This window comes from Molossus molossus, unplaced genomic scaffold, assembly GCF_014108415.1.
Source record: "Molossus molossus isolate mMolMol1 unplaced genomic scaffold, mMolMol1.p scaffold_m16_p_3, whole genome shotgun sequence".
In the NCBI taxonomy this organism is placed as follows: domain Eukaryota; kingdom Metazoa; phylum Chordata; class Mammalia; order Chiroptera; family Molossidae; genus Molossus; species Molossus molossus.
In genome coordinates, this window is record NW_023425366.1 from 24,328,083 (window position 1) to 24,347,119 (window position 19,037).

At 34.5% G+C, this 19,037-nt stretch overlaps 1 protein-coding gene across 3 annotated transcripts in view; it reads left to right on the plus strand.

The window, feature by feature from the left end:
- The window catches only part of CDH18 (cadherin 18), a 419,127-nt gene that overhangs the window by 221,649 nt on the left and 178,441 nt on the right, over positions 1-19,037 (plus strand). For all 3 annotated transcript variants that reach the window (XM_036280557.1, XM_036280558.1, XM_036280559.1), the window contains one exon: positions 6,981-7,100. In XM_036280557.1, coding sequence (XP_036136450.1) covers positions 6,981-7,100 — 120 coding nt within the window. The remainder of the gene's footprint in view (positions 1-6,980; positions 7,101-19,037) is intronic.

Sequence of the window (19,037 nt, forward strand, 5' to 3'; positions counted from 1 at the left end):
TATAGAAAAGATATCTTGAAAGCTTTTTTATGTACTTAAATATTTTTCAGATTTGTATAAAACATCAGCCGAGGGACACTGATCCGAAGCATGGGAACAGTTAAGAGTGCACCATAGGAAATACTTACCATGAAAAGATTGTACACTAAATAGCTAATGAAACTTTAAAATGCAATGTTTTTGTTTATTGTTTTTAATGGAAACAGTTGTAAAAATTAAGAAAGCTTATATAGCACTTTTAAAAGTTTACTTTGATAAAAACTAGATATGTAGGGATGAGGCTGTTGATTTAGTATCTATTGATCAAATCCACATAATTTTCAGAGAAAATTAGATTATCACTGTAATAGTCTAGTGGCATAAACAGCTGAAAGACATCACTTTATATATTTTCATTTGGAAATCTAACATAGTAGAGGATATTAATTATTTTTTTCTACTATGTATGCAATTAGGGCACATAACATGAATAAAGGAATTGAATAGTCCAATGTAGGACATGTTTCTCAGACACAAGTATATACATACTGTTTTTGTTTTTTGTTTTTTTCACTTAAACATTTAACCAGGAATAAAAATTTTTCATTAAAATAATCAACATAGGCCCTGGCCGGTTTGGCTCAGCAGTTCAGCGTCGGCCTGCGGTCCTGAGAGACATGGGTTCAGTTCCCGCTAAGGGCATGTGCCTTGGTTGCAGTTTGTCCCCGGCCCTGATTTGTCGTGCGGGTGGCAGCCACTCGATGTGTCCCTTTCACGTCGATGTTTCTCTCTCTCTCTCTCTGTTTCTCTCTCCTTCCCACTCTATCTGAACAAAAAATGGGGAAAATTTTTTAAAAAATAAATAAATAACCAATATAGTCATGAATTTACTTTAAAATGCCAACAAGGTAGTTCACTTGTATTGCCTAATGTTTAAAAAGTCAAATGCCATTCATTTCTACTTACTTTAATTTTTTTACTTGTAACCTCAGACTCTTGTTCAGAATGTGATAAAGGAACAACTGTAAATTCTGATAATAACTGTCATTCTTCCCACTGTAATCATAACACACTGTATTAGTTTGCTAAGACTGCTGAACCAAAGTACTACAAACTGGGTGGCTTAAACAATGGAAGTTTATTGTGTCACTGTTCCTGAAGCTAGAAGTCTGAGGTCAAGGTCAGAAGGCTATGCTCCCTCCTAAATCACTGGGGAAGAATGTATTCCAAGACTGTTCTAGCTTCCAGTGGTTTGCTGGACATGCTTGACTTTCCTTGGCTTGTGAAAGTATCACCCTTTTCTCTGCCTTCATCTTCACATAAACGACAGTGTGTGTGTGTGTGTGTGTGTGTGTGTGTGTGTGTGTGTTTCTGTCTGTCTGTCTGCCTGCCTTCAAATTTCCCATTTTTGTAAGGACATTGGTCATATTGGATTAGGGCCCACTCTACTCCAGAACAATCTCCTCTAAACTAATTATATCTACAATGACCCTATTTCCAAATAAGGTCACTCTTTGCGGTACTATAATTTAGAACTTGAACATATCAATTTTCAAGGGCAATACACCAACTCATAACACAAACTTTGAAGAGTTCTTTTTTTTTTAGATTTTTTTATTGTTGAAAGTGTAATAGATGTCCCTCCTTTTTTCCTTCATTGACATCCACCTCCTCTAATTCAACCCCCCTCCTTGTCTTCACCACATTGTTAACTATGTTCATTGGTTATGCTTATATGCATATACGTTCTTTGGTTTACCTCTCCCCACCCAAGCCACTTCCCTTTGGTTGTTCCCTAATTCCATGTTTCTGTATCTTTTTGTTCATCAGCTTATTTGTTATATGATATTCCACAAATAAGTGAGATCATGTTCTACATATCTATCTCTGATTGGCTTATTTTGCTTAGCATAATACTCTCCAGGTCCCTCCACGTCATCTCAAATGTTAAGAGATCTTTCATTTTTGCAGCTGCATAGTATTCTATTGTGTAAACATACCACAGTTTTTGTATCCACTCGTCCACTGATGGGCACTTAGCCCATTTCCTTATCTCAGCTATTATAAATAGCACTGCTATGAACATAGGAGTTCATATATTCTTTCTGATTAGTATTTCAGGCTTCTTAGGATACATTGCTAGTAGTGGGATCACTGGATCAAATGACAGTTCCATTTTTAATTTTTTGAGGAAATACCATATTGTTTTTCACTGTGGTTGCACCAGTCTGCATTCCCACCAGCAGTGTACTAGAGTCCCCTTTTCTCCACACCCTCACCAACATTTGTTTGATGACTTGTTGCCATTCTGGCAGGTGTGAGGTGATACCTTATTGTCGTTTCAGTTATCTCTCTGATAATGAGTGATGTTGAGCATTTTTTCATATTTCTCCTCTTTGGAGAAGTATTTATTTAGGTCTTCTGCCCATTTTTTAATCAGATTGGTTGTCTTCCTTTTGTTGAGTAGTATGAGTACTTTATATATTTTAAATATTAACTCCTTATCTGATTGTATCTCAAAATCTCAGACATCACATGCAGCAGAATGTTTCCCGATACATTGCCTAGGGCAAGAGAAACAAAGGAAAAAAATCAATAAGTGAGACTACATCAAACTAAAAATCTTCTGCACAACAAAATAAAACAGCATCAAAATAAAAAGGGACCCCACTGTAAGAGTTTCTATTTTCTGATTACTTACATATTTTTAATGAAAAAGAAAGCCTTTTTTTCTAATGTACAAATACTTCCAAATTCCTCAGTGGTTCTTATAATTTTCCCATCTGAATTTTAAACTAATTAGAGAGGAGGTAATTTTCCTTTGGTCTGAAACTCTCTGATTAATTCTTCTTGGTAACAAATTCTTGAACAGTTGAGCAAGGGATTTATTTTCCATCCCTGCCATTTATCTCTTCTGCTGCTGTTTCCTGGAGAGGTTGACTTTTCATTGGGCTGTGTTGTGCATATACCTATGCTCCCTTCACACAGCTTTCTGTATACTCTAAGTGGCGGCTTGATACCTTCAGATGCCACCAAAGTACAGTGAGGAAGGTAATTTTCTGTTCCTTGTTTAACACAAATCGAACTGCCCAGTGCCCAGGAGACCTACATCACAGAGGTGTGCTAAGGACTGTAGTTTTTGACCCAGGTGGAGGGCTATTATATTTTCTTTTCCTCCCTTAAAACCTTTTCCTGCTGTTTACTTCCCTTTTCTACTTAAGACTATCACTTAGTCAATACCTACCGGCTACCTTTCTTTCTTTTCTTTTGCCTTTCCTCCGATGCTCTTTATTTTATTTGTCACTCCATTGGTGCTTTTCAGCTTTCCCTTAACAAGGTTGGGCGTTTACAGACACCTCAAGTCAGCAAAGCTCTCTCTCTTTCATGTGAAAGAGCCCATCACTGCAAACGCAAACGAGGTGTGATCTTGCCCAGTTTGTTTGCTCAGCTTTCTCCATAGAATGGTTGCTTGGGGACTATTTTAAGACGTCAAAAAATACTTAGGTTTAAATCACTATTGCATGACCAGGGCAAGTTTCAAAAACTTGGGATTTTAGAAGTATAGTTTTTTAATGGCCATTATTTTATAACATTCTTACTGTTTTTGGCTTTTTGAATCTTAGTCATCCCTATATACCAGGTATGATCAGCATTTTCCCCATCAGATCAAAGTTAACTGCTATAAGTTTATAACATTTTATTCACTTTTATAGCGTGACTAGGGAAATAACTACAGACTTTAATTATTTTCAAGAGGTACCAATGAAAATGTCTCCTAAATCAACTGTTCTCTGCAAATATCTACCTACTGATAATCTCAGAACTAGTTTCAGAGGTGCATATTGGGTATGGAGCAAGCATCATTAATATTTTATTAGTGATAATTACACTTCGTAGTGGAAGAGATAGTTTACATATGACTAGCTCTGGAAAGTATCATAAAGACAGAACATGTAGTGCTAGAATCTGAAAATTCATGATTCATACAAACAAAGCTTTCTAAGAACAGACTAGCATTGAGGCCAAAATACTTTTTTTCTCTACTTTTAATTTTGAGATCATAGATTCACATGCAGTCATGAAACATGATATGGAGAGATTCTTTATAGCTATATCCTTTATTCAGTTTTTCCCAATGATAACATATTGCAAAACAATAAAAATGAAATTGTTATCAGTGAGATGTCTTCTGTGTCCCCACTAGTTGCTGATGGAAGTGGACTTCTTGGGGCACTGCTGGAATAACAATTTCCAGAGGCCCCCACAGGAGAATTAGGCATTGTGGAAAGTTTTATTGCTATTCAGTTAAACCCCAGAGTTTCCAAGGTCCCATCTCCTTTGCCTACCAAGGAAAAAAGTCTAATTGTGTCTTCAACAGGGCAAAGATCAACGCCACTGCCCGGAGCCTCCATTCCATATTTGCACAGTCCAGTCCAGCATCTGGCTAGGTTAGCTTGCATTCCCAACTGTGGTCCCTTGCATGTGGGGTCTGCGTGGCCTTGGGCCATGTAACTTCTAGGGCCACATGGCAGGCTCATGCATAGGAAAGTACAAGGAAGCAGGAGCCAAGCAAAAGAAACAAAAGAAAGATAATTCTTTGTGTGCAGATTTTAACATTCTAAGATTTCCCACATATACAGTGGTTCCACCCCTCTGGCCAATGATCGTTATTCCCAGGTTAGACTAACAGTCAAGCACTTTCCCTAGTCACTCCAACTTTACTGCAAATGCATCTATCTTTTCCTTTGTTGGATCCCTTCCCCTAGTGATTCTCAAGGATTGGACCCATGGTTCCCTAGGGTGTATAAAGTTGCAGCTTCCTGGTGAAGCTGCCCAGATGGCCATGCTTATAATGTCTAGCCTTTTTTTTTTGCTCCTTTCCTATTATTAATATTAATAACTAGCTAATTACAATAGTAACGATATTATAACCAGGTTATTGAAGTAATTTAATTTACCATTTTTATTTAGATTTCTCTAGCTTTACTTCTGTGTGTTGTGTTTTAGTTCTATCTAATTTATCACCTGTGTATGTTCAAACGCCTACCACCCTAGTTAAAATACTGAAGAGTTCCAACATCTCTAGGATACCTCATGTTGCCTTTTAATAGACAAACCCAGATCCTTGCATTTCTTCTCTCCTAACCTCTGGAAAATACTAATCTGTTAACTATTTCTAATATTTCATCATTTCGAGAATCTTAAATAAATAAAATTATATATTATATAAACTTTTGGAATTGGATTTTTTCACTAGGTATATTCCCTGAAGATTCATTTAAGTTTTCACAAATACAATAGTCTGTTTATTTTTATTGCCAAGCAGAATTTCATAGTGTATGTCACAGTTTGTTTAATAATTTTCCCATTGAAGGATATCAGTATTGTTTTCATTTGGGGGCTACTATGAATAATGTTACTATGGATATTTGTGAACAGGTTTATATATGATAATACATTTTTATTAGTCTAATATGAATGCCCAAGTGTATAACTTGCTGGGTTGTATGGTAAATTTACATTTAGTTTTATAAGAATTTTCTAAACTTACATTTCTACCAGCAGTGTATGGTGACCTAGTTTCTCAGCATTCTTGCCAGCATTTGGTGTTGCTAGTGTATTTGATTATCCATAATTGGAGATGTCTTTTAGACATTACATAGACGGTCCTCATTTTCTGGGTATGCATAATTAGCAATTATATTTCTGTTTAGAATCTCATTATAATAATACTATTCAGTCCAGAATAATAGTGTATTATTAAAAGTCATATACATTTTCCATATACTAATAAGAATTTTCAGGTGCGTTTGGCATACTAATTTTTAAAGTTGTCTAGAATCCTTTATAGGCAAAGAATAAGCTTTGTTTACAGTTCTGTCTGAAATTCAACATAAAATTTATAGCTGTACAGATATTAGACTTATAATAGCTGTGTCACTCCTACATATTTCAAATAATTGCTAAAGTTAAAGTCTGATAATTAATTGTCAGTACTTCCCAGTGAATTACAAAAATGAATGCAGAATTTTACAGAGCCTCATTTGATTGTGGAAATATTTTTGTTTGACATATAACCCATATTAATAGGTAGAATTTTCTAGTGAGGCAAATTAAATATCAAGTATGCACTTGTAGATGACTCATCAGATATGTTATGAATAGAAGGAAGCTCTTAACCACTAATTCTACAGTGAAGTTGTATAGCCCTTAATAGATGGTTGTCATGTTACACTGAGATAAGTCTCATTTGGGAATAACTAAAATGTTAGCTAGATTTATCTAATCATTCAAATAATGTGTAAAAAGTGTAAACATAAAGAAATGAGCAAAATAGATCCACAAAATTTAGTACTGCAAATGTAATATTTTAATGTTTATAAATTACTTTAAAATACATTTTGATCACCAAAAATTTAATGTGGTATGAATATGCTGATACCCATTGTGGAAAGATAATTATATTGGTACTACATAGAAAAGATTAAAGGAATGTTAACTGAACCTTAGGAACCAGTTAGGAGTCGCATGTATCGTCCATGTAAGAAACAAAAAACATGGATAACAAAAATGACTTGAATGGGCTGTTTTGATGCTTTACAATATAATGTCAACTCACCTTCTGAACTAATCACAAACCATTCCACCACTGATTTTCTACATATTCGTGTAGCATGCAATATACACCCTCATTACAACTTTGATTTTGCCCCACGGTTAATACCGATTTGAGTCTTAAACATCAATGCAACTCAAACCTGATTATGTGATTGTTACCAGCACAGACAGTTGTATCAAAGTGTCTAAGATCAAATATTATATTTTAGATTCAGGGAAAGAAAGCAAGAAATATGTTTGACAGATAAATCTAAGAATTAAATTTACTGAGACATATCCATTATAGCTTTCATAGATATTTCAGTATAAGTACTTTCTGTGTACAAATTACTCATGTGCTGAATGCCATAACACACTAAAAATTTGTTTTCCTGAATGCACAGGTACCTCTGTTCTACAGGTGACAGCTACTGATGCAGATGACCCTACCTATGGCAACAGCGCTCGGGTGGTTTACAGTATTCTCCAGGGACAACCCTACTTCTCCGTAGATCCTAAAACAGGTTAGTGCATTTATGTATAATTTGTGTGCAGGTGCATGTATAATTAAAAAGCAATGTTTTTATAGTTGACCCTTGAACAACATGAGTTGGAATTACATGGGTTCACTTATATGCAATTTTTTTTCAATAATTAAGAGAGTGCTGTGATATATTTAATTTCTTAATAACATTTTTGTCTCTAGCATATTTTATGTAAGACTATAGTATATAATAAGTATAATATACAAAATATGTGCTAATCAACTGTTTATATTATTAGTAAGGCTTCTGGTCAACAGTAGGCTATTAGTAGGTAAGTTTTTGGGGAGTCAAATTTATCATAGATTTTTTTTTTATTGAGTGTGGGGGCAGTCAGCACATCAACCCCTGCATTATTCAAGGGTCAACTGTATTTCTGTGTACTCTTCTATATCTGACATTGCTAATTTAGCACATTTGAAAATGCCCTCACTTTTCTAAAACAATGTGATTGAATAATTGAAGATAAATTAACTGCTTTCCTCAGTATTTTAATTATTCAATATTTATACCTATACCAGTAAAAAATTCTTTATATTAGCATATTTCTGTACAGTGAAATGCTCTCTCCTTATACAAAAATAGAGTATTACACAAAATGAGATTTTCAAGTGTATGGTTTGTTTTGTTTACAAATTTAATTCTTTGCAAAAGAGGATACATGATTTGTTTAGATTATTTTATATTTTACTTGAATTTGACTGTCACACAAATTGTTAAATATTATGTCATAAACTGACTTTTTTTTTTCTAATGAGAAAATATTTTCAGCCCTTAAATATAGTTCTAATTATGAGAAATTAACTGAGAATAAGCCCAAAGGCATACTAACTTTTTCCCCCCAGGAAAATACTAGTTCTGTTCTTTTCATCTGTTTTTCTGGCCATACAATAATATGCTATCATATCATATGATATGATGCCATAATGGGAATGAAGGATACTCAACAATGCATTATAGGGTTATGTTTCAGTAGCATAATCTAAAAACCACAAAATGCTCCAGCCCCATTGACAATTTGTTAATAAAAAATCAGCTAAATATAAAACCCATTTTTAACATAGCCACCTGTTCTGTATGAAACAAGTCTTGAGTTTTCTAATCATTTCAAGGATATACACCATTATGAGACATAGACAGAGCGTAGAGAGAGGTCCAGGATGTCCAACAGCTCCGAGTCCCTTCTGGTCACAGTAGATGCATTCTGAGTAAGGTTAACAAGGGAGCCTTTAAGCATAGGGCACTGCCACAGAACTAGTGCAGAAAGCCACGTTTGGTCACAAATATCCCCTCAGATTCATATACATAGCATCCAAACCCTTTTCTGGGAACCCTGCTCTTCAAGTCTATAGACTCCAGGTTCGTTTACCATTATCTGAGACAGTGAGGTATATCCGACCAAACAGGTATTCTAATGGTTAATGCCATTAGATTGCTGGGAGTATTTTCATTATCATGTTTACAAGAAGATTTGACTAGGTTACTTGCCCTCTTTCTTTCCTGGTCATGCTCAAACACTAAGTGCACTGAGTGGGAATAGACATTAGGCACACTGCTTCACCCCTAATTCTCATCACTTATTAATAAAACAATGAAAAATATGTATGGCTTTAGTTATGTAAATTAAGTATATACACACACATATAGATCTACATATATGCATTTTAATTACAGAATAAATTATGATATATAATTAAAGTAAAAAATTGAAATTGAGAGATAAAAAATAAATAATACACTATCACCTAAAATGAATATAAGATATGTAAGTTTTTTTGTAACAAGATATAACTAAATGTTTATAAATGAAATACTTATTAACCTGGAAATCACATTTCTTGGACAAAACTATGCATACATATGTATAAGCATTGTTGTTCTGGTAGGAGGGTTTGGGATTAGTTGAATATATTTGTTTTATTAAAATATATTTAACCTATAACATTGTGCAAGCGTAAGGTATTTGACATCAATTTAATACATTTGTATATTGTAATATGATTACCATTGTAGTGATAGGAAATCTTAAAACAGCTCATTATTTGACATTAGTGTTTGCTCATTTTGTTCTGTTTTCCCCATAATCATGGTTGGTTTATATAGAAGAAATGCATTTCTCACTTTATTACTTTTGTTATCCTCACCCGAGGACATTTTTCCATTTTTTGTTCAGATAGAGTGGGAGGGAGAGAGAGAGAAAAACATCAACATGAAAGGGACACATCGAGTGGCTGCCACCCGCATGACCAACCAGAGCCGGAGACAAACTGCAACCGAGTTACCTGCCCTTAGCGGGAACTGAACCCGGGTCTCTCTGGACCGCAGGCCAGTGCTCTAACCACTGAGCCAAACCAGCCAGGGCCATTTCTCACTTTAAATATGCATCTCCCTAGAGAAAGGAACCAAGAAGACTTTGTTTCAATTACCTTATTTAATATTGCACACACACACACGCACACACACACACAAAGGTGTGTGCAGGCACGAACATGGCTTTAGTCCAGCGACTTTTAACCGGTGTGCTGCAAGAATTTTTAAAATATAAAATACCTGATTATTTAGTTAGGGGCACTGACCTCTTTCCCCTTAGACTGTCAAATAAAAAATGACAACAGCAAACACAATAACCATCTGGTTTGAACGAATAAAAATTATACCTACTTTTTTTGTTAAATGGGCAAAAAATATATTTAGTATGTCGAAGAATACTAGTAGTTTATGTGTGTCATGAGATGGAAAACATTGATAATCACTGCTTTAGCTCATTACTGTCCTATATATAGCCAAATGTTTATTTATAAAAGTATATTATAGTTACTTAAAATAACATTTTATGGTATAGATATCCTATATGGATTTTGAAAAATTTCCATGCACCACTTCAACTTGTAAAAAAACAAATACAGTACTAATTCTGTGTATGTGTGTGTGTGTGTGAATGTTTGCATTTGTTTGTGAGTATATGTGCATTTGTTTGTGTGTATATGTTTATATATTTTGGATGGCTAAAGCAGGCCTCTGAGGACAAGATTTGACTAGTGTACTCTGCTGTAGTTTGGGAATTAGTGAAGCAAATATATCATTTACACAATATTCAAATAAAAATTGCATTGGGCTATACATATTTATAGGTTAATTAAGTATTTCAGTAAACAAAAAATTTATAACTTAAATAGGCTGCTGCTTACATACTGCTCTATGAAATTATTTTTGCTGTTACATTTAATTTTTTTTTCTTTATTGATGTTAGAGAGACAGAGGAAGGGAGAGGGAGAGAGAGATAGAAACATTGATGAGAGAAATCAATTAGTTGCACCACTGGGGATTTGGCCCACAACCTGGGCATGTGCCCTGACTGGGAATTGAACTGGCGACCTCCTGATTCATGGGTTGATGCTCAACCACTGAGCCACACCAGGCAGGCATCTTTGCTGTTACATTCTTTTAAGGAAAATACCTCACTATGTAAAATGTATGCCTCCATGTTGAATTGCAATATTATAGTAGTGAAGCATCATGGGATATCATGGATATATGTACTACTATAAAGATTCTTAAATATGCAAATGTCTTAGTTGTCTCTGCTAATAGGTATTATAACACAATGCTCATTATTCTTAAAGCTAAGACATTTTTGGTCATTAAGCTTAAAAGATCTATTACTATGTAATTATATACCCTCAGAAGTAATGAATTTAATGGAAATTATGCTTAAAATGACTGGAATAAAGTACAACAAAACACACTATAAACTTAAGAATCCGTTTTTATAGAAGGGATGTTATAGAAGAAGTGTTGAGATAGCAGTTACTTATAAATGTGCATTTTAATGGTAACATTTTTTCTATCCTCTTATTTGGCATGACTATATTTCATTGTGTTTACAATTACTTTCAATGAAGACCAACTATAATAAAGCAGAACTTTTGTACCCAAACAGCTGCAAGTGTTTGTGGTTAAGATCGGGATTTTGGGTTGTACAATATTCCTTTTATTACATAAAAAGGTACATTTTAGTACTCACAATGACTTGCCAATGATGAGCTGCCTCTGAGGACTTGTTTTCTATTTTATAAACAATCTAAGAATCGCTGCATCCATATATTTGAATGATGTGACTCTTGGGTAACTATAGTATACATAATTGATTTAATAAGTTCTACAATGTTTCATTAATCAATATGAAACAAATCTTGTGAATAATTTATTATTTTCAATAATCTTTGTCAATCTAACTGTTTTATGTCATTTGCTTAATGTATAACAACAAAAGTAAAGTGATATCTTAACATTACCATTTGTAAAATGCAGAAGGCAATGAAAGAATAAACTATAGGAGACAACACTTGAATATAGAAGACAGTATTTCTGCCCAGATTTATGTAAAATTATGTTAATTTAGACTTAATGAGGATAATTCTATTTGAATATATTGATTTTAATTCAAGAAAACACTTCAGAGTTATCAACGAAAGGAACCATTTTATGGTCATGAAAACTGCTATGCCTAAACAGGGCATTTTAAAGAAGGCACCCTAGTGATAACGTCATATGAACAGGTTAGAGAACCAAAGTCAAGAGAAATCTGGACTGTTTATTAGTGCAATTCAATTCTTAGCTCTAATCCAGTTAATGTTGTGCTAACTGCATTAAGGTCCCTATGTCTCTTTACAAACTATGGAATTTTTGTCAGATGGTGACAGCAGAAGCTGAATGATCCAGTTGCTACAAAAAGGAACTACTTTTCCTGATTTATGTTAAAGACAAAAATAGAAATGTACCAGGTATCTTTACAGGGACTTAGAAATAGAATGGGGAATTCACCAGGGGCAAGTGTGCAGTTTTTAACTGAGAATGCAAATCTGTTTATGGCCATGGCATTTAGGACCATATGATGATTTTCTACACTAGCTGTTTCATGGTCAACAACTTATGAATTACTTCATGTTATTTTACTTAGAGCATATATGTTAGGTTATGCCTGTGCCAATTCCACACAGATATGTTGAATCTTCCTGATGGTCAATCCAGGAAAGCTGACATTATGGATAAAAATCTGACATCAGGGAAAACAGAGGAATATACTGGTTTACAAAATTCTAGTTAAGCTTTATTTACAATTGTTTACAAATGGTGAATACCAGATTTTTTCACCATAATTAATATGAAGCATGTAAATCGGGATAGTCAATGATGGCACCAATGCATCTGCATAAATGATACTGATAGTGACTTTTAAATTTTTTTCTTTATTTTAGAGAGAGAGGAAGGAAGAGGGAGAGAGAGATAGAAAGATCTATCCTCTGCCTCTTGCATGCTCCCTACTGGGGATCAGGCCCACAACCTGGGCATGTTCCCTGACTGGAAGTCAAACTGGTGACCTCATCGTGCATGGGTGGACACTCAACCACAGAGCCACACCAGCCGGCCACTCGGGGACTTTTAGCCACACACTTAATAACAACTGTTCAAACATGTATTCAGTTTAATATAGATACACTTATATTTTAACTAATGAATCTTTTTATACAATCTTGATATATTTTTACTCATTAAAGAATGAATATTTAATTGGAAAATATAACAACTGCAACATTCTGTTGAAAAAGTCTACATTTAGTACCTTTGTTTTCTTCTATATAATTTATTTTTTCAGGTCTTTGATCATTTTTGAGTTAATTTTTGTGTATGGTGACAAATGGCAGTCTAGTTTCATTCACTTGCTTATGAATTTTCAATTTTCCCAGCACCATTTATTGAAGAAGCTTTCTTTTCTCCATTGCATGTTTTTTTGTGCCTCTGTTGAAAATTATTTGCCCATGTAAATGTGGGTTTATTTTTGGCTCTCAATTTTGTTCCATTGGTCTGTGTGTCTGTTTTTTGTTGTTGTTGTTTTGTTTTGTCTGTTTTGCCAATATCATGCTGTTTTAATTATTGTCATTTTGTAGAGACTACGTCACATCTTTTAAAATAGTTAGTATCAACCAGTCAAGTAATAACAACTATTGGAGAGGTTGTGGAGAAAATCCCCCATTCACTGCTAGTGGGAATGTAACTGATACAATCACTATGGAAAACAGTTAGGTTGTTCCTCAAAAACTTAATATAAAGTTATCATATGACCCAGCAAACCCTCTTCCAGACATATACCCCAAAAATTTGAAAACATTTTTCACAAAGATATATACACCCCCTATGTTCACTGCTGGATTACACATGGTTGCCAAGACACACATACAACTGAAGTGTCCTTTAGTAGGTGATTGGATTAAGAAGATGTGGTACATATGTACAGTGGACTTCTACTCAGCCATTTGCAATAACATGAATGGATCTTCATGCTAAGTGAAGTAAGTCAGACAGAAAAAGTCAAGAATCATAGAATTTCACTCATATGTGAGATATAAAACTGGAAGCAACAAATAAAAACAACAACAATAAAAACACACAAAAAAGTTTATAGACATAGACAGCAGTATGGTAGTTACCAGAGAGGGAGTGGGGGTGGGTGGCAGTTAGTATAGTGGGTCAAATTTTTGGTGACAGAAATAACTTTTGACTTTGGGTAGTGAACATACAATGCAGTAAACAAGTGAGGTATTATATAATTATATACTCAAACCTATAAAATTGTATTAACCAATGTCATCCCAATAAAAAAAATAAATAAAATGCATTATATTATTTAACAACAAAAAATGAAAAGGAAATGTGGATGCTGATTTAAAAGAAAATAAGTTAGGCAATAAAATTGACTAGTCTTTTATCCTCAGAATTTGATGTCCCAATATGAGGTAAAGGGCTTGCTATCTGTGAAACAATTGTCATTAATGCACAGGTCTTGACCAACAATAGCTTTCATTTTCAAAAAAAACAAAAGACCTTTCCTTAGGATTTTGCATCAGAAATTAATTAGCTATAAAAATGCACTCAGTGGAAGGCCTCAATGAGTTTCTTAAGATGTAATTGAAAATGAGGTTTTCGAATTTCTTTCTCCAGTTCATATAATGTAATTAAGTCTATCAATAATTTTGTTTCTTTCTAACCTCTTAAAATGTATTTAATTTCTAAAATGAACAAAAAATTGCCCTGGCCAGTTTGGCTCAGCAGTTAGAGCTTCGACCTGCAGTCCAGAGAGACTGGGATTTGGTTCCCGCTAAGGGCATGTACCTCAGTTGCAGTTTGTCCCTGGCCCTGGTTGGTCATGTGGGTGGCAGCCTTTTGATGTGTCCCTTTCACGTCGATGTTTCTCTCTCTCTCTCTCTCTCTCTCTCTCTCTCCCCCTCTCTCCCTCCCACCCTATCTGAACAAAAAATGGAAAAATGTCCTCGGGTGAGGATTAAAAAAAAAAAATGAACAAAAAATTGTGTGTGAGAATTACTCGTTTTATCTTTCTCACCAAGCCCCCCACCCTTCCCCTCTGACAGCTGTCAGTTTGTTCTTTGTATCTATGAGTCTGTTTCTATTTTGTTTGTTAGTTTATTTTGTTCCTTAGATTTCACATGTAAGTGAAATCATATGATACTCTCTTTCTCTAATTGGCTTATTTTACTTAGCATAAGTATCCACGCTGTCACAAAAGGTAAGATTTCTTTCATTTTTTACAGCTGAGTAGTATAAAAATCTACTTGAAAATAGTTTTCTTTTCCCAAAAGCAATGTTTTGCAATTATTCATACCAAGGAGTTAATATGAAAAAAGAAGGCTGATAGGGAAAAAATTGATTCATTTGAAACATGGTGTTGGCGGAAAGCTCTATGGGTACCCTGACCCACCAGAAAAAGTGGGTCCTAGAGCAAATTGAGCCTGAGACACCACTAGAGGCAAAAATAAGAAAACTGAAGCTGTTTGACTTTGATTACATCATGAGAAGACAGGGGTCTTAGGAAATACAATAGTGCTGGGAAAAATAGAAGGCAGAAAGAACAGAAGGCCACGTAGTAGATGATTGACTCCATATAAGAAGCCATAGGCAAGAGTCTGCAGGAGGTGAGCAGGCTGGTGAGGACAGGACAGAGTGGACAGTCCTCATTCACAGGGTTATCAGGAGTGGGAGCTGACTCATTGGCACAAAACACACAAAAGAAGTTAATATACTTAAACTATGGTCCACAATATCTGCAGAAGCTGGAATATTCCACAGTAGAATGTTTTGTCAGTTTTTGTTTTTTACAGCCCATCGTCAACAGATGTAATAACAATAATAATAATGGCATGAACAAATAATTATATATACATTTTCCAATAACTTTCCTTCACTTGATTGGATAATAAACAAAAAATAGTTAATCATTAACCTCAAAGCTATAGAACTTACTTCTTTTAGAGAAAAGTGAAATGCATTAATTCAACACTATGTCATATTGTTAATCTACTTGAGAAAACATTGTCATACTTGGTCTCATTTAGAAAGAACCTAACGAGTTCCTGGACTGCAGCAATGTGTATGAGGATTAACAACATAAGAAAACATCCATTTTATATATCATTTAAGAAATTAAGAGTCAGATCCAGCTGGTATGGCTCTGAGTTGAGTGTTGACCCATGCACCTAGTTGCCAGTTCAATTCCTGATCAGGGCACATGCCCAGGTTGTGGGCCCAATCACCAGTGGGGGGCATGCAGAAGGCGGGCAGTCGATGCTTTCTCTCATCAATGTTTCTATCTCTCTCTCCTTCTCTCTTCCTCTCTTTCTAAAATCAATAAAGAAAAAAAATTTTTTTAAAGAAATTAAGAGTCAGTAAACTATAGTAAACACTAGTAGGTGCCCACTCAATATCAGTTTCTCATTTTGCTGATTTTATCAGAACTCTGATTGCATTCATTATAGCAACATACTCAGTTAAAAAGCTAGATCTCTCAGCCTCCCTATAACTACTACGATGCAGTTTGGCCAGTCAGCTATAAAGGAAAGATCACTGGGGATCTCAAGGAATGTTTTGATATCTCTGTATAGATACCAATGCCTCCTCCCTTAGTTTTTTTAGTTTTCTAGATTTAAATACATATGTAATCAATGTAGATCTTGTGGTCATGTGACAACAAGCACACAAAATGAAAGTCACTGGCAAAAGATTGCTGAGCAAAAGGCTAGCGATGAAATCACTGGTTAGGTTATTTTTTTATGCAGATGCATCAAATGCTGATACCTGGATCTTTGTGAAATGTGCTTTCAACACTGATAAATTACCTTCCTAGCACAACACACTGCCTAGGCAGGTGTGGAGCAGACTACCTGAGACCACTTTTATTTCTCTCCACCCCAAATCCATGATCTAGAGAGAGCACACTGCTCTCCATGCATGAGTGGCCACTTTATACTTCTAGTGCCAGTACTAAACTGGAAAAGGAGATTTTTCACACTGACTTAAATCAGGTATCAGAAGTTATATTAATTGTTAATATATGGAGAATCAGAGAGTGGAACCAAAGGCAATTTACTCTGCTACTCCATTGAGAATGAATTTCTTAAAAAAAAAAAAAAAAAAAAAAAAATTCTGTCATCAAATATCAGCAAAGTACTTTATAGGTACTATAGATATCAGATAACTCTCCTTGGTAGCAAGGAAATTGTCATGTCCTATTGACATCAACAGAATTAATATCTATTGAACTTAACTGCTATGTTTATAGTTCTGTGGAACAGAATTATAGATTAGTGTTCTATGTAAGTCAGTTAAACTATTTGTGGCAACCTTAGAGGGATCAATGCAATCAACTTGATTGGACATTTAATTTTATGGTATGTAAATTAAACTTAAATACAACTGCAAAGCAAGCAAAGAAAGAAATGAACCTAACTGAATATGCTTTAATAAATATTAGCTTCTTATAACAAAATTGACCAGCTATTACTCAGAAGAAAAAGGTTAACCTCATTGTCTATAAAACAGGACTTACAGGAAATGGTAGAAATCAATGTTGGTTAATTGTAATGAGTTTTTACTATTTCTTCCCGGGAAAACATAGATTTTGCTTTTTCTTTTGTAAGTATCCTGCGTCTAAACAGCTGCTGTTGAGAAAATTGCCAGGAATTAATCTGTTGGTATCTCAAATCTTTATCCAGTAGTCTTGTAAACATATTAGCTAAATAATGATTCATTGTTAAGTACTGAAGAGATGCATGGCATGAAATATTTCAAATGTCTTTTTAGTCTTTAAACCTAAGCATCATCTATGGAGTGTAGTCACCACACAATTCAAATTTTCCCCTGTTCCTTTAAATTTATTCTGAGGGGCTATTTTTCCCCTGGTTCCAGAATGGATTGTATTGCAATCCCATTGACATCCTTCAATTTTACCTAATCAATATTTTAGATATTTAAAATAAAATCTAGACTGCCTTTGGATACTATTCATTAGTATTATCTAATGAATAGTTTATCTAATCTCTCACCAACCTCTATATTTCAGCCAAGCACAACTTGTGCATTATTTTTGTACGTAGGCTATTACTGTATCCTGGCTTGTCCTTCCCAGGCCAACTTCTACATGTATGTTGGTTCCCTGTACTCTTTAGTCAAAACTAATGTCTCTGATCTTCCAGCTCATCGTTTTGTATACTTCATAAGACACAGCAACTACTCCTTTCAGTCACATGAGAGCTCCTTCAGGGCATAACATGACCATATTTTCATTGTTCTCTTCGCCAGGTCTCACACAGTGCCTTACACATGGAATCATGTTCCTAACTGTTGTTATTAAAGGGTATATTATTAAAATTTATAACATTCAGTTTATTAAAGTCCAGTAGAAAAAAAGTGACTTATTCTCTTTGCAGGTTTTGATTTTTATTGTAGCTAGTGCTATTTTTCATTACGCTGTATCACATGGTCCTCATATTTTGTCTTTTATAAACATTTGTTTAACTTTTCTATTTCTGTCAGTCATGTACTCTAATTTGGGATTTTTCTCTCTACAGCTTTCATGTAAGTAAATGTTTCAAAAGCTCTTTTTAAAACTTGTATCCTCATTTGGAGGTTAAAAACATATTTATGAGTAACCTAGAATGAACTGTGTAGTATACTTTATTTGCAATGATATGCTACAAAACATATAAGGATATATCATAACCAACATGGACTTTAGTAGCACAGAAGGCTAATTTTACTATACTTTTTTACTAGTATACAACATTCTGCCTACCCATAACATGACTGAATTTATTGTAATTTTTAACTCATATCATATTTTCAAATAAAAATAACAACATCTGCCCTAATTATCTGTCAGTGAATACTGAAAAAGTATACACACACACACACTCTCAAAGACACACTCATATAAATCTCTATACATATCAATTAATTATTATTATGCTATAATTTAATTGCATTAAAGTCATGTTCCAATGTCTATTAAAAGTAAGGGTCCAAATATTTAATCTTGTTTGATGGTAAGTAAATAGAGCAAGCACAGTGTAGTCACCCCTATTTTAACTTCCATGTCTGTGGTAATAGTCCAGCTTTCGATTGCTGATATTAAAGATGGACTAATTTCTGGAAGTTGTTTATGTTCCTCTCATGCACAAGGGTACTTAACCTTAGTTTGCAGCCACAAATTTTGCTGTATGTGGTGATTGCAATGAATTCTGACTTGGACTCTTAGAGTTGGAGTTATCTGAAGTGTCAACTCAGAGAGCACCAACCAATTCCTGATTGCAGCCCACAGGATGCTGATTGCAATGTGGAAACCTGGGTAAGGGACAAGCCCTCGTGTCACTGTCAGTGAACTTGGGAACAATAATTGCAATTTATGGCTATTTTTATAACTGATTGTATGTCAGGCAAACCCCCCCCCCAAAAAAAAAAAAAACAAGAAACAACCTCATACATTTTTAGACTTTTAATGTGTTTTAAATTTTACACGAAGGAGACTATAAAAGAGTTATTTCTGCTATATAAGCAGATCACTAATCATTC